Genomic DNA, 19,594 nt, shown 5'->3' with positions numbered 1-19,594 from the left:
TGCATTTTGTGCTCCTATGATGCAGTCCTTACTCCTAGCATGTGGCCTGGCACCAATCTCCCTCCTTTCTGTCTGGCTGGAGCTCCAGCACTGGGCTTCCTCTGAAGTCTTTGTTAGCCATCAGCCTTCAGCAGCCACCTCTGCATGAACACCCAGGAGATCCAAGGACCCAGGGCACTTCCTCACAGACCTGTGGCTCCATCCTCTCCACACCACACTCTTCAAGCCCTGGGCCTCTTAGCAGCCCCTAATTCTGACCTCCACTCCTGCCCAGCAATGCCTCTGCTCCCTCTTGGGCTCTGTTGCCCTGCCTACCAGTTTGGAAAAATGCCCTTAGGGAGAAAGCTTAAGTGAACGCAGGGCTCGCCTCATGTGCTACCTTCTCTCGAAGGCCTTAGCCCTGCATCTGTTGCTGTCTAGTGCCAGAAAAGCAGGGCCTTCCTATATTTTGTCAGGCTTTTACAGCTCTCTGTGGCAGAGAGGTAAGTCTGAAAATGACTTTCACTCAAAGTCCTTAAAGACCCCTGTAGGAGTTTGCAACTGACCCTGCAGGGATGGAGCCACAGAAGGGATCTCAGGGGCAGGCGCCAGCCCCTCCCCAGGCCTCAGTTTCCCCATCGGCCAATACAGAGCTGTCCTGGAAGCTGTTCTGGAGTCCTCCCCGCCCTGACCAGGACCAGAGCGAGGGCTGACTGCAGACACAGGGGAGCAGGCCAAGTGGCTTAGTGGTTGGCTCTTGCTTCCTGCCTGGAGCCTGGGTGTGCCGGCTGGGATGCCGGCAGCCCCTCCCTGGGCTGGTATCCCTGAGTTAGCCCGTTCTCCCTGCCTCTGTCCCTGTTGGTTCCCAGCAGACTTCGTCCTTGTTTGGGAGGAAGACCTGAAGCCGGGTCAGCAGCAGGACCACACCACCCGGGACAAGACAGATGCACACGGGGCCTGGAGGGAGACCTTTCTGGATAAGCTTCGTGCAGCTGGGCTGCATGTGGACCAGGTACCTGGGGTCGGTTGTGGGCAGGGCCCTAGGCTCTGCCTCCGTTCAGTGACCTATGACCTTGCCTCACAAGGCCTGAGGGCATGGTGTCCAGAGCCTTGGAACAAATCAAGCCCCAGAGTCCTGCTGGATGCTCCCCTCAACCCCGGGAGCTCCCAATGGCTGCAGGACCACTGACCACATGCCAGGATAATACCTACCCATCGTGGCACACCCAGCTTGCTCATGGAGATTCAGAGCCATTGAAAACTCAGAAGCCACTTCTCCATTCATCTGTCCCATTTCCAACATTAAAGCTTTGTCTAGGTGTAATATTTGTCGTTGTAACTCTTTGTCTGTTTATAGAATTCAACAGCTATAAAAGTCCTTTCAGGAGCTGGCCTGGTGGCGTAGTGGTTAAGTTCACATGCTCCACTTCAGCAGTCCGGGGTTCGCAGGTTCGGATCCCGGGCGCGGACCTGTGCACCACTTATCAAGCCATGCTGTGGCAGGGGTCCCACATATAAAATAGAGGAAGATGGGCAGTGGTGTTAGCCCAGGGCCAACCTTCTTCAGCAAAAAGAGGAGGATTGGCAACGGATGTCAGCTCAGGGCTAATCTTCCCCACCAAAAAAAAAAGAAAAAAGTCCTTTCACATGTATTATGTCAGTTATAATTGTGGGTACCACTTAGAATGCTTTAAGCAATTGCAGGGAGCTTGAGAAAACGGGAAAGAACTGTGTGGATGCTGCAGGTGGCAGGGCAGGCGGGCATAAGTGGGTCTTGGAGCAGTTGGGGATCGGGGCGCAGAGCCCGGCTCCACTCGTCTCGTCCCTGACCCCGCCACTGGCTCGCCATCCGTGTCTCCCGCATTCTCTGCCCTCCTTTCCGACCACCTTGCTCTCTTCCCCAGGACCAGGCTCTGCCACCAGGTGTCCTCTCCCGCCCTGAGTACTCAATCCTGAATTTATGTTGACCACATTCTTGCGCTTCTTTATCATTTTAGCACCAATTTTACGTTGCCAAACGCTACAGCTTGGTTTTGTCTGTTTGAACTTGGTAGAATGGAATCGTGCTCCGTATAATTCCTCCTGACATCCTGCTTGTGAGACGTGTGTGGTTGGTGCGGCTGCTGCGGCCATGTCCTTGCTGCAGAGAGCGCTGCCTGTGTGACTGTCCCACCACCTGCTCATCCATTCCTGTGTCAGTGGACGCTTGACTTGTTCCCAGTTGGGGCTGTTATGAAAACCAGCTGCTGCCAGTTCTCTCGTGCGTGTGTGTGTGTGTGTGTCCTTGTCCCCAAGTGCAGGACTTTCTCCTAGGAGCAGAGCTGCTGGCCCAGGGGGAGTGTGTATGGCCACACCATTTTCCCAGGCAGTGGCCTCAGTTTGCATGACCATCTTGGTGAATGAGCACCCCTTGCTGTGTGTCTTCTCAACACTAGGGAGTATCTGACTTTAGAACATTTACCAGTCTGGCTGGCATGTAGTGGCATCTCACTGCTCTTTTTGGTTTTTTTTTGTGAGGAGATCAGCCCTGTGCTAACATTTGCCAATCCTCCTCTTTTTTTGCTGAGGAAGACTGGCCCTGGGCTAACATCCGTGCCCATCTTCCTCCACTTTATATGGGACGCCGCCACAGCATGGCTTGCCAAGCAGTGTGTCGGTGCACACCTGGGATCCGAACCAGTGAACCCCGGGCCGCCACAGCGGAGCGCGCGCACTTAACTACTTGCACCACCGGGCCGGCCCCACACTGCTCTTTTAATTTACATTTTCCCTGATTCCTGAAGAGGTTGGGCATTTTTGCATGTTTACGGGCTGTGTTTCCAATACTGTGAACTATCTTTTCATGTCTTGCTATCAGGCTGGTTACATTTTTCTTACAATGCATGGAAGCTCATATATTCCGGACACTTCTTTCTTGGTGGTTACGTGTGTGGCAGACGTCTGCCCCAGTCCGGCTTGCCCTTGGTGTCTCACGTTTCCCACTCGGTGTGTGGGATACGAAGTGAGCAGGCTCTTCCACTCGCGGCTCACCCTCCCCACCCTGAGGCCCACAGTTTGCCACACTCCCTTCCAGAGCTGCCTCGGGTGTTGGCAAACATATATGATGGGGTTGGGGGTCAAGAGCTAACATTCCCACCTCTTCTGAGTTTGGATCCACTTGACAGTCTGGTGGGTGGGATGAAAAATCTCCCCCTTTATTATGGAAAAAGCTATGGGACAGTGTGGCTCATAGGTGTGGCCATATGAGTTTGTAAAACCTTCATCCAGAATTTGGCTTTAGTGGGGGGCACAGAGGGACAGCTGCAGGGGGTAGGAGTGGGCACTTCCCCAGCACCTTGTCCAAAGTGCCCTCAGTCTTCAGTCTAAATGACAGTTCTCGGCTCTCAGCACACATCACAGCCAGCTGGGAATGTCTGAGGCGCTGAGGCCATGTCTGCCCAATGGGTGTCTGTTCCAGTTGGGCCCAGGTGGGGCCTGGCCATTGGCATTTGGGGAACCCCCAGATGGCGGTGAGGTAGCAAGGGCTGAGAACCAGTGGATTCAAGAGGGAGTTTTGGAACGCAGGTGTACACTCAGTAGAGGCACCCGATCATGGAGCTGAAAGTCCCCATCTCAGGGCGCCAGGAGTGCCTGTCACATGTCCCCACACATGTGAACATAGTCACACCACTGATTTGTACACGTGCACACTTCTATGGGTACGTGTATAACATACACAGATACCCAGTAGCTTGTCCAAGGGCAAGACAATCATTCGATGTCTGAAAACTAAAACCTGAATCTATTGCCTACCTATGTCAGGAGAGCGGTGCGGGTCAGGCCCATCTCCGAGAAGGCAGAGGCCGCTCTCAGCAGGCTTTAGGGAAGGGTTTGGTTGGTTGTGCCGGTCACAGAGGCGGCATGGTTGGCGCCGGCCCTAGCAGCCCAGTGTTGTCTGTCTGTCACTGATGGGCTGACTTCCAGACAGGAGGACTCACTCACTGGCTGGCCTTCAGAGGCATGTTCACAAAGGCAAGTCGTCATTCATCAAATTGGTTTAAAACCAGTGCTGGTTAGTTGTTACCATGGCTACAGAAACATCTATCTTTCCTAAGAGTGTAAATGGACACGCACACATACACTCACGGGCACACACACATGTGCAGACGTGCACCCATACAAATACGTACACAGACATGCACACACACGTGTACACACGTGTGCACCCTCAGGCTCTCATGGAGCCCCTCGCTTTCTGCAGCGTGACGTCCAGGATGAGGACAACGCAGTGCACTACGTCCTCCTCAGCGCCCCCTGGGCACTGCTCTGCTACTACGCGGAAGACCTGCGCCTGAAGCTGCCTCTGCAGGTACCTGGGGCGGGGTGCAGAGAGAGGGCCTCGAGGTCCCCCCACAGGCCAAAGCTACTCTTGACTGCACCCCAAGCACCGGGTGCAGCTGCCAGTGCTGACAACCCTGGGGGCTCCCGCTCAGTGTCCCCATCACACTGTGCTCCAAGAAGCCTTACTGGGCAGATAGGGCGGGGTGGTGTAACCCCCGTGGCGGGCTCAGGGCAGGTGGGGAGGGGTGGACAGTGTGAGCTGGCGCCAAGGCACTGAGTTGGCCACCTGGGCCCCCGCAGGTGCAGACCCCCACCAGGCCACTGAGAGCCAGCACTGGAGGTGGGGGCGGGGCAGTCCCAGCCCAGGGGACACCAGGTGGAGGGGGCAGTGGCTCCAGGGGGACCTCAGGATGACACTCCTGGGGGTGGCTCTGCCGCCCGCTCCACGGGCTCCCCTTGACCATCATGGCATGGGCATGGACAGAGAAACACGCCCCTACCCTCTTGTCCCTTCCTGCCTTGAGGAGCTCTGGGCCTCAAATTGGCCAGCAGAGCAGCCCTAGAGCCTGAGGCCCAGAGAGGGGAAGGGGCTTGCCTGGTCCCTCCGCAGGGTCCGTAGCAGGGCCAGGGGAGGGCGGGGGCTGTTCCCTCTCCTGGAGCCCTTTCACCTTTTGCCCAGTGTGCAAAGCCACACACCCCCACCCCGCGATGTGGCGTGCGTGTCCCCTCAGGAGTGGGAGGAGCAACCCACGATTCTTTCCAGGAATTGCCCAACCAGGCCTCCGACTGGTCAGCCAGCCTACTGGAGCGGCTGGGCCTCCCCAACATCCTGCTAGAGGATATGCCTGACGTGCCCCCCGAGTACTACTCCTGCCAGTTCAAAATGAGCAAGCTGTCGAGGTAAGAGGTGGCGGCCCTGCTGGGCCCGCATGAGAGAACCAGGCAGAATGCGTGAATGCAAGAACCAACGAATAAGGGAGCTAAACTCGCTGCTCTCCCCCCACTCTCTCCTTCCCTGGAGCTTTTCAGCCAGGGGACGTGCATCTCGGGTGGCCACACTTTAGCGCACGTCAGCATTTTCTGTCAGTCGTCCATGTCAGCTGGGACAAACATCCCGCAAACCTCAGTGGCTGGACACACAAGGTCCATTTCCTGCTCTGCTACGTGTCCATGCAGGGGCAGTGTCCCTGCTTGTCACGGTCTCTCAGCCGCTGAGGCAGAAAATGGAAGTGGTCAGTCCGCACTGGCTCCTGGAGCCCCTCCCGCGGTGGCTCTTGCATTCCCAGGTTCCCCGCCAAGCAAGGCACATGGCCACAGCCAGCCTGCAGATGGGGCAGTGTCCAGGCCAGGGGACTGTGGTGGTCAGCACTGCAGACGCCCACGTGGCCCCACCGCCCCCGCTGAGAACACCTCCTTTCTGGGCTGGGGGGAAATTCAGCCACACACACTCTTGCTGCCACCCACAGGGCTTCCCAAGGTTCTGATGTCCCAGGGAGGGCCCTGTGGTCAGTCATCCATCCATACAAACCACCCCCAGACGCTGCCCACGAGGCCTTTGGTCCTGTGCTCAGAGCTTCAGGGGGCACATGGAAGGGCCCAGGGTCCTTGGTGAGCCTGGTGCTCCCGCACTGCCTTGCCCTCTGCCCAACCGCAGTCCACTGTCCCCTACCCAGTGTGGGGCATTTCTGTGACATCTGGAGAACCTGCCATGACCTCCTGCCTGGGGAAAGGAGAAGGCAAAAATGGGAATTGATTGTGCTGCCGGGTGGCAGTGGGTGTCTCCCAGCATGGGGGGTGGGGGCATGAGTGTGCATCAGTGTGTGTGTCTGTAGGCCAGTGCGTGTGCTCCTATGTACGTGTTCTTCTCACGTGGTGTGCTCCCATGTACGTGCTCTTCTCATGTGTGTGCTCCTGTGTGCATGTTATTCTCGTGGGTGTTCCTGTACGTGTGTTCTTCTCATTTGCGTGTGCTCCCATGTGTGCTCTTCTCCTGTGTATGTGCTCCCGTGTGTATGTTCTTCTCATGTGTGTGTGCTCCTGCATGTGTGCTCTTCTCATGTGGGTGTGCTCTTCTCATGTGTGTTTGCTCCCGCATGTGTGTGCTTTTCTCACATATGTGTGCTCCTGTGTGTGCTCTTCTCATGTGTATGTGCTCCCACATGTGTGTTCTTCTCATGTGTATGTGCTCCCACATGTGTGTTCTTCTCATGTGTATGTGCTCCCACATGTGTGCTCTTCTCATGTGTGTGCTCCCACATGTGTGCTCTTCTCATATATGTGTGCTCCCACGTGTGTGCTCTTCTCATGTGTGTGCCCCACGTGTGTGCTCTTCTCATGTGTGTGCCCCACGTGTGTGCTCTTCTCATGTGGGTGTGCTTTTCTCATATGTGTGTGCTCCCACATGTGTGCTCTCATCATGTGTGTGTTCTCCCACGTGTGCTCTTCTCATGTGTGTGTGCTCCTGTGTGTGCCTCCGCATGTGTGTTCTTCTCATTTGTGTGTGCTCCCATATGTGTGCTCTTCTCATGTGTGTGTGCTCCTGTGTGTGTGCTCTTATCATGTGGATGTGCTTCTGTGTGCGTGCTCCTGTGTGTGCACAGGTACTCGAGTTCTGTACTTTTCACACTCCCACAGGTTTCTCGGGAGTGACAACCAGGACACCTTCTTCTCCAGCACCAAGAGGCACCAGATTGTGAGTGGGGGTCCCTGCTGTGGGCCTCAAGCCCTGCCCTGGCTCTGAGAGGCCTGCTGGCCCCATACCTCCCGACCCTGAGCTGGGAAAGAAGGCCTCCGTGGACACAGGAAGGCTCTCCTGTGGTCAGAGGGCCGAGGCCCCGGCGCTGCAGGCCTAGAGGCTGCCGCCCAGCTCACTGCACAGGGGAGCAGGTGCCCAAGCTGCAAAGCACAGCTGGGCCCTGGTCAATGCCCCGGGGACCCCCCAGGGCCCAGAATGGATGTCACATTGATGGACCTGTGGAACAGACAGCCAAGACCACTGGGCCTGGGTGGGCATGGGTCCTGCAGGCCAGTGCAGGAGGGACTGAGGGCCAGAGCAGACTCGCAGCTGCGGTGTCCCTGAGAAGGGTGGGCAGACCTGGGGCCGCTCCAGGAGCCCTGCTCCAGTGGCCTGTGGTGGGGAAGGGGCTAGTACAGGCCTGCCCAGGAGAGCCCCCTGCTGACCACCAAAGGGCACAGGGCCCCGCAGGCTTGCCCAGGCAGGACAGTGCCACCCCTGACACAGGTGTCCCCATGGAGGCTGACACCCGCCCAGAGCACAGACCCAGTGTGGCTGTGCACGGGCAGGGCCTGGGTTCAAATCCAGACTCGATGCCTCTGAGCCACGTGGCTCTGGACAAGGTCTTCGCGTTTGTGAGTGGGAGAATGACCACAGCTTAGGGGTTGTGGTGTGTGTGAGCTAGCAAACGAGGAAGAGCTGGGCAAAGCATTGTCACCAGAGGGCTTCGGGAGGCCGTCATGGGCTTACCCCCGAGAGGGATGGGCCAGGATGTTCCTTCCCTGCCATCACAAGACAGGTGACTGGTGCTATCCCCACCACCCCCAGCTGTTTGAGATCCTGGCCAAGACCCCATACGGCCACGAGAAGAAAGGCCTGTTTGGGATCGACCAGCTGCTGTCAGAGGGTGTCTTCAGCGCGGCCTTCCCTCTGCACGATGTGAGTCCTGGGGTGCTAGAGGTGCCGGGGACAGGGGGCTCTGGCCTGGGCGTGGGGGTGAGTTCCTGGATGAGGAGGACCCTTAAGTCCTGGTCCAACCCCAGGGGATGTGGGGGTGTGGGCCCTGCCCTCCCGTGCTGGGCAGCTGTGGTCAAACAGGCGGTCATGCTAGGGGTCAGCAACACACTCGTGATGTGACCAGGCCACGCTCAGCGTGTCTGAGGCCATGGGTGGCCACATGCTGCCCTCCTCGCCAGGTGACAGGCCTGGCGACTCCACCTCCCTGGGGAGCTTCCCTCTCAGAAGACAATGAGGTCTCCTGTGTTCCTCATGAAGCCAGGTAAACTGAGGCAGTGCCAGGGAGGGGCATTCACCACACCAGCTGCCACTGTGCCTGACCCCGTGAGCCTTACCATCGTCCTTGACAAAATGTCTACCATGTGGGTCGGGAGGCCGTTTATGCCCCGGGTCCCCCAGCTTCCCACCACGAGGCCCTCAGAGCTGCACAAAGGGGCAGTGGGGCCTGAGGGCCCCAGTCAGGCCTGCACCCCCTGCTGTGTGACTGTGGGGACAGTCCCTCCCAGATGTCACCGAGGGGGTAAATGAGGGTGTGGATGGGAATGCCCTGCTGCCCTGCAGTGCCGTGGGTGCCCACAGCCCTGCTCCATCTCGCTCTTCCGCCGGCCAGGGCCCAGCGGGGACGCACAGGGCCTGACACAGTGGCCTTGCTGGCCCGGCCGTTGCCGGGCATTGCAAGCATGGGCGGTAGAATCCTCCTCCCAAGGACGCTGATCCCACCCTGGACCACAATCGCTGGCTCCTCCTGGGCCCGCCTGCCCAGGCCCCTCCTCTGACCCAGACTCGGACCCCAAGAGTCCTGGGCCAAGGGCTCGACTCAGAGCCCTTCCTCAGAGAGGCCTTCCTGGCCCCCCAGCCCCCAGCATGGTTCTGTTTTCATCCTCCAGCAGCAATTCTAGTTCCCGGGGTTTGTCGGCCGTCTCCCCGCGCTGGGGAGACGCACGGTGTTGCCCGGTGCTGAATCTCCCATACCTAGAACTGTGCCTGGTAGAGAGGGTGCCCAGACCAGCCTGGACTCTCCCACCAACGGCTTCTCATCCTCAGGGCCCCTTCACAACACCCCCGGAGGGCCCGTGGGCTCCGGGCCTCAACCGTCGGCAGGTCCTGTTCCGGCACTGGGCCAGCTGGTGCAAGTGGCACAAGTACCAGCCTCTGGACCACGTGTGCAGGTACTTCGGGGAGAAGGTGGCCCTCTACTTCGCCTGGCTTGGTGAGTTCCACACCTGCTGCCTCCCAGGTCCCCTAACTTGATCTTCAGGGTAACAGTCTGCTAATGCGTGTCCCCAAGAGGGCAGCTGTGCTGACCCCTCCTAGGCCAACGCTCCCCGACTCCCAACCCTGCCCCTGCCCAGCTCCCCTAGACCCCGGCCCAATAATATAACGGAGCACTGTGGCTGTTCTGGAACCCTCCTAACACTCCAGAGAGAGACTGGGAATCCCCTTCTGCAGGCGACGGCCCCTCCCAACTCCAGCCCTCGGTGTCCCTAGCCCACCAGACGTGTCCCAGGAACTAGTGACCCAGTGGAGGTCACCCCTGCATGGGGTCCAGAGCAAGCGCCCTCTCACGTCCTCCAGGCAGGCTGTCATCTTCGGAATAGCCGTCTGCCCTGGGCAGCCCCAGGGCTCCCTGCTCCCCTCATGGGCTCAGTTCTGTCCCTACCCCCAGTCTAGCACAGTCCCCTCCCCCTGGTTCTGTGCCCCAGCCGTCTGAAGTCCTTTCTTTCCCCAAACACAACACATGTGCCCCCACCCCAGGCCTGTGCAGTCCTCAATCACGCATACATGCATCTGTTCAAATGGCAAGCCATGTTGGGGTGCTGTGCACGGTGGGGAGACCCTGCCCTCTTGGAGTGCATCACCTGTGGGTGACACAGAGGAGAGGCCACCCACAGCCACTGTGGACCCAGACAGGGTGGGGCGGCCTGCCATGGAAGAGTGTGCTGGGCCAGGGCATTGGAGCCAAGGCACAGCCCGCGTGCAAGGACCTGAGGCTCATCTCAGGGCCAGAGAGGAGCGGGAGCCGTGGGACAGCAAGGCCAGGCCGGAGGCCCGCAGAGGGTGGTCTTCCTCTGGGTTCTAGACAGACTTGCATCTTACAGAAGGCCAAGTCTGGGCTGGACCTGTGGGAGGCAGACAGCTGCACCGCTGAGGGATTTGGAGGGTAACTGAGGGACCTGGCCCTGGGGGGTGCGGGGCAGAGAGGCATCCAGACGGGTCCTCAATCTCCTGGGGTTGGAACGCAGTGGGCAGTGTGCCTCTCACGAAGGGGACGTCCATCCCGCACCTGTGGGTTGGAAGTAAATGGAGCTCAGGAAAGGGGTGGCCAGGAAGCAGGAAGCACAGTGGCTGGAGGCCTGGGGGGTCAGGTGCCGAGATCAGTGTGGTGGGGGTCCAGAGGCCAGGTCAGAGGCCAGGAGGGGGGAGCTGTGCCCAGAGCTGCCAGGGGGATCCCTGAGGACCGTGCCCCTCACTGCATCCTCCCAGAAGGCCTCAGACCCTGGTGGCTGCATGTGGTCCCTAGGGACAAGCACGGCTGTGCAGACCCCCGCCCAGAGCTCAGCACAGCGCTGGGTACACAGGCCCACCTGGGTCCCTGACAGCCAACCTCAGTGTCCCCCCTGCAGGGTTCTACACAGGCTGGCTCCTGCCAGCGGCAGTGGTGGGCACGCTGGTGTTCCTGGTGGGCTGTTCCATGGTGTTCTCAGATACGCCCACGTAAGTGTCCTCTCTCCTCCACTCCCAGGCCTTGTCCTGGGTCTCCTGAGGCAGGTGTATAGTCGGAGGGACCCACAGGTGCCAGGCCCTATGCAGAGCTGGGGATGGAGGTGAATGCTGGGCACATCACTCCCCTTATGGATGTCACAGAGGGCCCTGTGCACCTGGCTAGAAGGCTGACAGGTGGGCAGGTGTGCCCCCCGGGCTGACAGGTGGGCAGGTGTACTCCCAGGCTGATGCAGGTGGGAAGGTGTTCCCTCAGGCTGACGCAGGTGGGCAGGTGTGCCCTCAGGCTGACAGGTGGGCTCCCAGGCTGACAGGCGGACAGGTGTGCTTCCAGGTTGACGCAGGTGGGCAGGTGTGCCCTCAGGCTGACAGGTGGGCAGGTGTGCCCTCAGGCTGACGCAGGTGAGCAGGTGTGCCCTCAGACTGACAGGTGGGCACGCGTGCTCCCAGGCTGATGCAGGTAGACAGGTGTGCTCCCAGGTTGACAGGTGGACTGGTGTGCCCCCCGGTTAAGTTCATTGGCACTCACCCTTGTTTCTTTACAATAGTGTAAACTTTTCTTGTAATAAATAAATGACTGTGCTTGGGTTTTACTTTATTATAGAGTTAAAATTGCAAAAAGTTATCTCAAAAATTGTCACTGCATGTATTTTAAAACCACCTTGTAAAGAGATGCTGGGCCTGGCCAAGGAGGTGGTGGGAAGGGAGAGGGCAAGCATGGGACTGGCGGGGAGGGCTGTCCCCACACAGCCGCAACTCCCACCCGCCCTGAAGGCAGGAGCTCTGCGGCAGCACGGACAGCTTCGAGATGTGTCCACTCTGCCTCGACTGCCCCTTCTGGCTGCTCTCCAGCGCCTGCACCCTGGTCCAGGTACGAGGAGAGGGTGGGCAGGGTGAGGAAGGCAGCCCCCAGGTTCTGGTCCTGCCCCTGGAAGCCCCGCTCTGTCACCATGTAAGGCAGAGCCTCCGTGCCTCATCTAACCTCTGTGGCAACGTCCCACCTGGATGGCGTTACAGTGGGCGCCCCTCTCGGCACTCAGCAGAGTGCCCGCACGCAGTCCGTGCGCATGCGGGGCTCTGTCTGTCGTTGTTGTTGTGGATGACCAGCCAAGAGGGTCAACTGGAGCACGCCCACGGCAGACAAACGTGGGGCCAGACAGGCTGAGCAGAGTTCCCAACTTTAGAGGCCAGGGCAGGAGGCTCCCGGGAGCCCTGGGGCCCTGTGGCCCTCACGTCAACCCAGCACACTGCCGGGTGGGTCAGCCTTTCCATGGAATAGTGGCCTCACCTGCATCCCACACACGCGGGGCCTGGAGCCCTGGTGCCAAGGATGGACCCACAGACCAGACGCATAACCCTTTGACACACTCCTGGGAATCAATCTGTATCGGTTTCCTAGGGGTGCTGTAACGAATTATCATAACTGGGGGCCTAAAACAACGGAAATTTATTTTCTCACAGTTCTGGAGGCCAGAAGTCCAATATAGGTGTTAGCAGGGTTGGTTCCTTCTGGAGAATTTGCTCCATGTCTCCCTCCTAGTTTAGGGGGGCTGCCAGGAATCTCTGGTGTTCGTTGGCTGTGGTTGCCTCACTCTCATCTCTGCCTCCATCTTCCCATGGCCTCTCCCTCTTCGCGTCTCTCTCTCTGTTTCTCCTTCTCTTCTAAGGATTTGTCATTTGGCTTAGGGCCCTCCCCCCACCCCCACCCTGGTCCAGGGTACCCTCATCTGGAGATCCTTATCTTAATTACATGTGCCAAGGCCCCTATTCAAATAAGATTACATTCTGTGGTTCCAGGTGGACACATCTGGGCCACAGTTCAGTTCACTGCAGTCCCTCCTCTGGTCCCCAAAACTTCGTGTCCATCCCATGTGCAAAATACATTCACCCCAACCCAACATCCCCAAAAGTCTTGACCCATTGCAGCCTTAACTCTAAGTCCAAAAATCTCATCAAAATGTCAACAGCTCAGAAAGTCCCGAATCTCGTCTAAATCCTCCATGTCGGGCACGGGTGAGATAGGGCGTGGGCCGTCTGGGGTGACAGTCCTCTCCCTCTGTGGACCTGTGCGCCAGGACACAAGGCATCTGCTTGTAAAATACAGTGCAGGACGGCACGGGATGTTTGCCATTCCAAACAAGAGAAATCGGAGGGAATATAAGGGCTGCCATCCCAAGCAGATGTGAAACCCCCGCCCGCCCCGCCCGCAGGCTGGCCGGCTCTTCGACCACGGCGGCACCGTCTTCTTCAGCCTGTTCATGGCGCTGTGGGCCGTGCTGCTCCTGGAGTACTGGAAGCGGAAGAGCGCCACGCTGGCCTACCGCTGGGGCTGCTCTGACTATGAGGACCTCGAGGTGGGTTGTCCCCCTGACCGTGGCCGCTCCCCACGAGGGCCACTGCTGAGCACTGACTCCCTTCTAGGAGAGGCCGCGGCCCCAGTTTGCTGCCTCAGCCCCCATGACAGCCGTGAACCCCATCACTGGCGAGGATGAGCCCTACTTCCCCGAGAGGAGCCGCCTGCGCCGTGTGCTGGCCAGCTCCGTGGTGGTCGTGATGATGGTGAGGGGCCCCTGCCTCCCTCCCCTCCCCTCCACCTCACACCTCCTTTCTCCTGAGCCGCATGGAGCAGCTTTTGTCCCCCTTCCCCCTCTGGGGCCAGGGCCTGATGCCTCCTCGGACCCACAAGACCCTCGCTGCCCTCAGAAAGGCCCCCCTGTGCCTGGGCTCCAGGGACGGGCCAAGCCCGGGACCAGGCTAGGGGGGCCAGGCTGTAAGATGCGGTGTGTGCCAGACAGGTGCTCTAGGAAGGTCGCCCCATGCCTGTGGGCCTGGGGCATCCTTCTAGCTTGGGGGCAATCCCAGCACAGTGGGGTCCACCATACCCTGCCTTGCCCTCCAGCCAAAGGGGCTTCCAACTGGACCCCCTCCCTCCCCTTCCAAGATGTCAGGAATTTCCAGTTTGGGGCTGGTGAAGGGTGGGGTGGGGGTAGGAGGGATGGTTCTCCAGCACCTGGGCCGAGAACAATGGACAGTGGCCCCCTTGACACCTCAAGGTCACCCACCCTCTAATTCTAAAGGACCTCCGCTGCTCCCTGCCTCTACCCACAATAGCCCACCAGAAGGAGGAAGGAGCGCTGCCTGCTCTAGGGGCGGGAGCAGTCATGGAGCTGCTGGGGGGCTGCGGCCTGAGGGCACTGGGGTGCTCGCCTGGCATGGGGCTCATGTACCTGATCGCCCCATAGGTGGCTGTGGTGGTCATGTTCCTTGTGTCCATCATCCTGTACCGGGCCATCATGGCCATCCTGGTGTCCAGGTCGGACAAAACCCTGCTTGCAGCCTGGGTGAGCCTCCACTGCTGCTGCTGGGTGGTTGGGTGGGTGGCTCTGGACCACCGCTCCAGTGCCCTACTCTGACCCAGCACCTCTCATCAGGCGTCACGCATTGCCAGCCTCACGGGGTCCGTGGTGAACCTTGTCTTCATCCTCATCCTCTCCAAGATCTATGTGGCCCTGGCCCACATCCTGACGAGGTGGGGTGAGTGGTCAAGACTGGCCCTGCCAGCCCGAGTCAGAAGGTGACTTTGTCACCAATCTACAGGGTGCTGGTGTCTGAATGAGGCACAAGTGGGACGTGTGGGACCCCCCCAGAGGTCCCTCACGTAGCAGTGAGCAGGGCCTTGGCGGGGGCCTGCAGCCCGCCCTCCGTTTCCCTGTGTCTGGGGTGACTGTAGGTGGTGGGAGGCAGCTCTTTCTTTCCCTCCTTCTCCTGAGGACATGTGCCAATGAACCAGTCTCCCTGCCAGCCGCTTGTCTGTCCCCCTCCCTGGTCCAGGAGAGGGATGGAGGGCTCAGTGCTCACACTGGGAGGACGGTGGGCAGTGGAGGGCTGTGGAGGAGATGGGAGGGTCCCAGGGAGGGGCTCCTGGGAAGAGGAGGGCAGGGCAGGCCCGGGGGAGCCGCCCAGAGTGTCCCTGGGACATGGGCGTTCCCCTCTTCTGGCCTCAGGTGTCTCCTCCAATTAACCTTTTCTGCTCACACCTCCGTCTCAGGACCTGCTCCCCGGCACCCCCACCGCCCGGCTCCCCAGCTCTTCTGTCGCCCCGACTGTGCCTCTCTGCTCACCGGGGCCACATCTTGTTAATTCTCACCGTTTATTGTCGCTTGTCCCTGCTCTTCCTTTACCAACACAACAATTTTAGACGATTTTGAAATTAGAAATTCAGGACTGCTGCACTGGGCCCCTTCAATGAATTTCTTTAAAATATCTGGGACATGCGGCCATCTCCTCATTCCCTGATGGCTGAGGTGGTCCTACATATGAGGGGACCTTGGGGGCAACTGAGCGAGCGCTCTCTGTGCCACAGAAATGCACCGGACCCAGACCAAGTTCGAGGACGCCTTCACCCTCAAGGTGTTCATCTTCCAGTTCGTCAACTTCTACTCCTCGCCCATCTACATCGCCTTCTTCAAGGGCAGGTCCGCCGCTCCCTCCGGCCACGCCTTGCCTTTGGCCCGCTGTGCTCGCTGCTCCTGTGTCCGCCGAGCTCAGGGAAGGGGGCGGTGGCACCGGAGACCCGCTGGGGACGGGCCCGGCTCCGCTGGTGCTTGCTGCGGTCAGGGGTGGGCGGAGGAGTGCCGGCGGGCTCTCAGGAGGGTGCTCCCCGCAGGTTCGTGGGCTACCCGGGCAGCTACCACACCCTGTTCGGGGTCCGCCACGAGGAGGTGAGTGTGCGGGGGCAACACCGCAGGCGGGCGCTATGAGTCCTGCTCCGTTGACTTCCCGCAGCGGCCCCCCAGGACCGCCACGCCAGCTCTCCACACCCCATCTCTGCCGTCGGAACAGCCACCCACAAAACACTCACAATCCATGTGTCCCCCGTGCACCACCTCCCCCATTTTAACCCGAGTCACACCTGAGCAGAGTTCCAGCCATTGTGACGTCCCTGGAGCCACTTTCGCTGCTGCGAGCTCAGCGGGAATAGTGGGGACGCAGAGGCAGTGACCCTCACGGGCTCGGTGCCCGGTGACCACAGTGGCCCTGGCTTCTCCCTGCGGCTGTCCCCCCCCCCATTAACACAAGCCGCTCTGCTGGCCTCTGAGCCCAGCGGCTCTGAGAGCCTGTGTGGACCTGTTTTCAGAAAGCAGAAGCTGGCTTGGTGCAGGATGGAGCACGGCTGTGGTGTGGGTTCCCCCAGAGCAGACCCCAAGACAAAGACTTGGGTGCAAGTAACTGGTGTGGGCGTCACCCCAGAAGATGCAAGGGCAGGGGGTGTGCAGGAGGGGGTGGCCTGCGAGTACTTGAGGGAGGGGTCACCACTGTGGGCACCTGGGCTTGACCTCCCCTGGACCCTCTGAGACATTGTAGAAAACCCCCCAAAACTGTACCCAGGCTTCTAGTTCCTTAATGGCTGAGGGCCAAGCCCGCCCCGAGGCCGAGGTGCAGGCAGCGTAGGTGGCTGTGTCGGGAACAGTCCACAGGTGGCCTCTGGGCTGGGCCAGCGGGACACTGGGGTGGCGGGGGTCTCCCGCAGCTCCTACTGAGCACCCCACCTGAAAGACCCTCTCCTCCTTTCTGACCAGAGGGAGGTCTCCCTCTTTCCTGCCGGTCTGGGCTGTGACCCAACCTCAAGGGACACTCTCCATTTCACATGAGAGGGGAGGGGCTTCTCAGGGACGGGGCAGCTGGGACCCCAACTCAGGGGCATAACTGCATGTGACGCTCTGTGTCAGTCAGGTGGCTTTCAGTTATCAGTGGAAAAGTTCCCAACTCAAATTGGCTTAATCAAAAAAGAGTGTCCTTGGCTCCTGTATTGACAACATCCAGGGCTCTGTGGGCTCAGCTGTGGCTGAATCCAGGTGTTACACAATGCTGCACTGCTCTCCCCACCACTGGCCGTGCTCTCAGGTGGCTTCTCCTCACCTGGTGGAGAAGACACCCCAAGAGCTCAGGCCAACACCCTCTAGCCTGGTACCTCTGTGCAAGGCACGCTGTCTCAGGAGCTCCTCCTAAAAGCCCCGGGCCCAGAACTCACTCGAATTGGGTCACTGGTGGGGCCTGCGTCTTGGGTCCTCCCTGGAGCCACAGGCTAGGGTCAGCCCCATGTAACCCCATGTGGGTCCCCAAAGGAAAACCGGGGTGCCATACGGCAGTGCCCCTGGTTGTTCCCATGCACGGTCTGCCAGTTGGACCTGAGGGGAGACTGGGGGGCCCTTGGGTGATATCGTGGAGGGAGATGGAGGGAGGGAGGGTCTCTGCAATCCTCAAAGTGCTCATGACATGTCTGAAAGGGAGGTGAGGGCGTGATGGGGCCACCATTGAGGCATAGAGAAGGATGAGTGGACATGAGGCCAGTCCCTCCCCTGAGCTAATCTGAAGCCCTGCTGCTGTAGTGTGCGGCCGGAGGCTGCCTCATTGAGCTGGCACAGGAGCTCCTGGTCATCATGGTGGGCAAGCAGATCATCAACAACGTGCAGGAGATTCTCGTCCCGTGAGTCACCCCCACCCAGCCCTGGGCAGCATCCAGGGACCGTGGGACCTGGGAGTGTCCGGGGCAGCAGCCCGGCCCGGCCCCAGCCTGGAGAGGAGGTGGAGGGAATGCAAGTCCGGCCCCTCCTGGACCTTAAGGCCTCATGTGCAGGGTGGGAGGAGGGTCTGCCCCAGCCACTGCCCCAGCCCAGTCCCGTGGGCTCTATGGCGCCCCCACCTTCTGTGGTTGCTGAGTGGGCTCTCTCGCCCCAGGGCCAGCTTTGGTGCGGGGAAGAGGGCTGGGTTCCTGGGCCCTGCCCTGCCCATGCCCGCCCACCCTGCCTGCAGCCCACTGCAGTGGGGCCAGGCTGTTCCTGGGCCTCCCTAACCTCCAACGCAGCACCAGAGGGAGGAGCAAGGGGAGGCCTCAGGGGCCCTTACCAGGGACGCCCTGACCACTGGGGTCCCATCTCCTCAGGGCCACCCCCACTGGCACCATTGTGGCCCCATCAAGGCAAGTGGGCACCCCTCCCAGACCAGGCCCTTGCAATGGACTGCCCAAGGCTGGATCTGACCTAGACACCCTCCCACCACCCCCCTGCACACCAGATATCCGTGCCCTGCCCCCTACGGCTGCTCCTGACTCGGCATCGACTCCCATGGGGCACCACAAACCGTAGCTGTGGGGCCTTGGCCAACCCACGTGCCCTCTTTGGGTGGCACTCCTTCTCAGGGCAGTTGGTGCTCTGAAGCTGAGTTCACGGAGACCACGAGTGCAGGGCACAGCTCAGTACCTATCAGGGGCAGGGGCTGGACAAGTGACAGTGTGGCGAAGTAACATGCACACGTGCCCCCACGTATGACAAAGCAACATGCACAGTGCCCCTACTGGCACAGCGATTGTCCTGATCTGCTCCCTCCCAACCCTGACATAGCTCTTGGCACCTCTCTGAGTTCCAGGAGGAACCCGTTCCCCCAAAGCTTCCATGAGCAATGCTGATTTTCCTGCGGGGGCTGCAGGGGAGCCAGGGGAGAGGTGGTCCCCCCCAGAAGGACACAGATGCTCTCATCAAGTCTGTTCTGCCAAGGCCTCACCCCTGCTGTGCCCACCTTGTGGCCCCAGACCCTTGTCTCCCTGCTGCCCTTTAGCTGCAGAGCAACCAGGACCAGCCTGGAAGGCAGGGTCATTTTCCTGGGTGTCTCCATCTCCAGGAAGCTCAAGGGCTGGTGGCAGAAGTTCCGGCTGCGCTCCAAGAAGAGGAAGGCGGGCGCTTCCACGGCGGCTGGCCAGGTGCCCTGGGAGGCAGACTACGAGCTGCTGCCCTGTGAGGGCCTGTTTGACGAGTACCTCGAAATGGGTAGGGCCACGTTAGTGGCCACGGCCAGCACCGTGGGCAGGGAGGGGCCGCCGCACCACTCAGGGGGCTGCCTCACATTCCTCTGTCTGCATCTACTTTGAAACGTGATGTATGTACGGGTGAAGGTGGGGACACAGGGTCCCTGGTGGAGCCAGGCCTGCAGACAATCAGAGAAGGAATTGGGGTTGGAGTCGGGCGCGGCCAAGAATGGCCAGCCGAGGGTGGGAAGGGGCAGCACCCTGGGCACAGGCCTTCAGAAGAGGACCTGGGGGCAGTTGATGAGGCTCTCATTGAGTTTCCTTAATCTCCTCCCACCCCAGAAAGCTTGGCCTGAGCCTCCTGTAGGCAGCAAGAAAGAAGCAGGGTCTCGGGAGAGGCGGGCCCTGGGGGCCGGAGACAAAGGCCCTCCCAGAGGGAAGGCTACACCTGTGAAGCCGTGGGCCTGGGGAGTTGACTTTCTCCAGCAATTTTCTCGATGCCCACACTCTTTGCTGGACCCTCAGCTGTGCCCTTGCCAGCTGGTGGCCCATGCCTGCGGCTCATTCCTCACACTGGTGGTGTACTTTTTGAGAGCTGGGTCTGTGTCTAATGTCAGTACAGTTCCTGCAACCCAGGGTCTTACTCTGAGATAATGGAGGGGGAAGAACATGGCACGCTCCTAATCCAAAGTGCTGCATCTGAGCCAAACACACTGCTCTGAGCTCCCCAGCAGCCAAAGCAAAAAGGGTGACAGTAGTGGCATTGTTCTATAGACAAAAGGGGGCAGGACAGTTCACAAGGGAGAGACATGCTTTTTCATGATAACGTGTGAGTGGGGTTGACCTTGTGTGTCCCTACTCCAGTGGACAACAGGCAGTGCGACCCGATGCTCTCCTTAGCAATTTTACAGAAGACCCAGAACCCCTTCCAAGGAGCCATTTCCTGAAGCTCCCCTGAGACGGAGCGAAGGGAGGAGAGGTGGTGAAGGGAGGAGCCAGCCCTAAAATCAGAAGCAGGTTTC

At 59.8% G+C, this 19,594-nt stretch overlaps 1 protein-coding gene across 1 annotated transcript in view; it reads left to right on the top strand.

The window, feature by feature from the left end:
* The window catches only part of ANO7 (anoctamin 7), a 33,735-nt gene that overhangs the window by 6,559 nt on the left and 7,582 nt on the right, over window positions 1–19,594 (top strand). The window contains exons 3-18 of the mRNA XM_087424568.1: window positions 849–991; window positions 4,220–4,327; window positions 5,063–5,199; window positions 6,934–6,991; window positions 7,862–7,972; window positions 9,095–9,260; window positions 10,675–10,765; window positions 11,546–11,642; window positions 12,982–13,125; window positions 13,193–13,330; window positions 14,014–14,112; window positions 14,203–14,305; window positions 15,135–15,246; window positions 15,438–15,492; window positions 17,161–17,258; window positions 18,449–18,594. Coding sequence (XP_087280694.1) covers window positions 849–991; window positions 4,220–4,327; window positions 5,063–5,199; window positions 6,934–6,991; window positions 7,862–7,972; window positions 9,095–9,260; window positions 10,675–10,765; window positions 11,546–11,642; window positions 12,982–13,125; window positions 13,193–13,330; window positions 14,014–14,112; window positions 14,203–14,305; window positions 15,135–15,246; window positions 15,438–15,492; window positions 17,161–17,258; window positions 18,449–18,594 — 1,806 coding nt within the window. The remainder of the gene's footprint in view (window positions 1–848; window positions 992–4,219; window positions 4,328–5,062; window positions 5,200–6,933; window positions 6,992–7,861; window positions 7,973–9,094; window positions 9,261–10,674; window positions 10,766–11,545; window positions 11,643–12,981; window positions 13,126–13,192; window positions 13,331–14,013; window positions 14,113–14,202; window positions 14,306–15,134; window positions 15,247–15,437; window positions 15,493–17,160; window positions 17,259–18,448; window positions 18,595–19,594) is intronic.

Source organism: Ceratotherium simum, chromosome 37 (assembly GCF_057802395.1).
Source record: "Ceratotherium simum simum isolate JZ-2026a chromosome 37, ASM5780239v1, whole genome shotgun sequence".
In the NCBI taxonomy this organism is placed as follows: Eukaryota; Metazoa; Chordata; class Mammalia; order Perissodactyla; family Rhinocerotidae; genus Ceratotherium; species Ceratotherium simum.
This window is presented reverse-complemented; position numbering and strand designations above follow the sequence as displayed.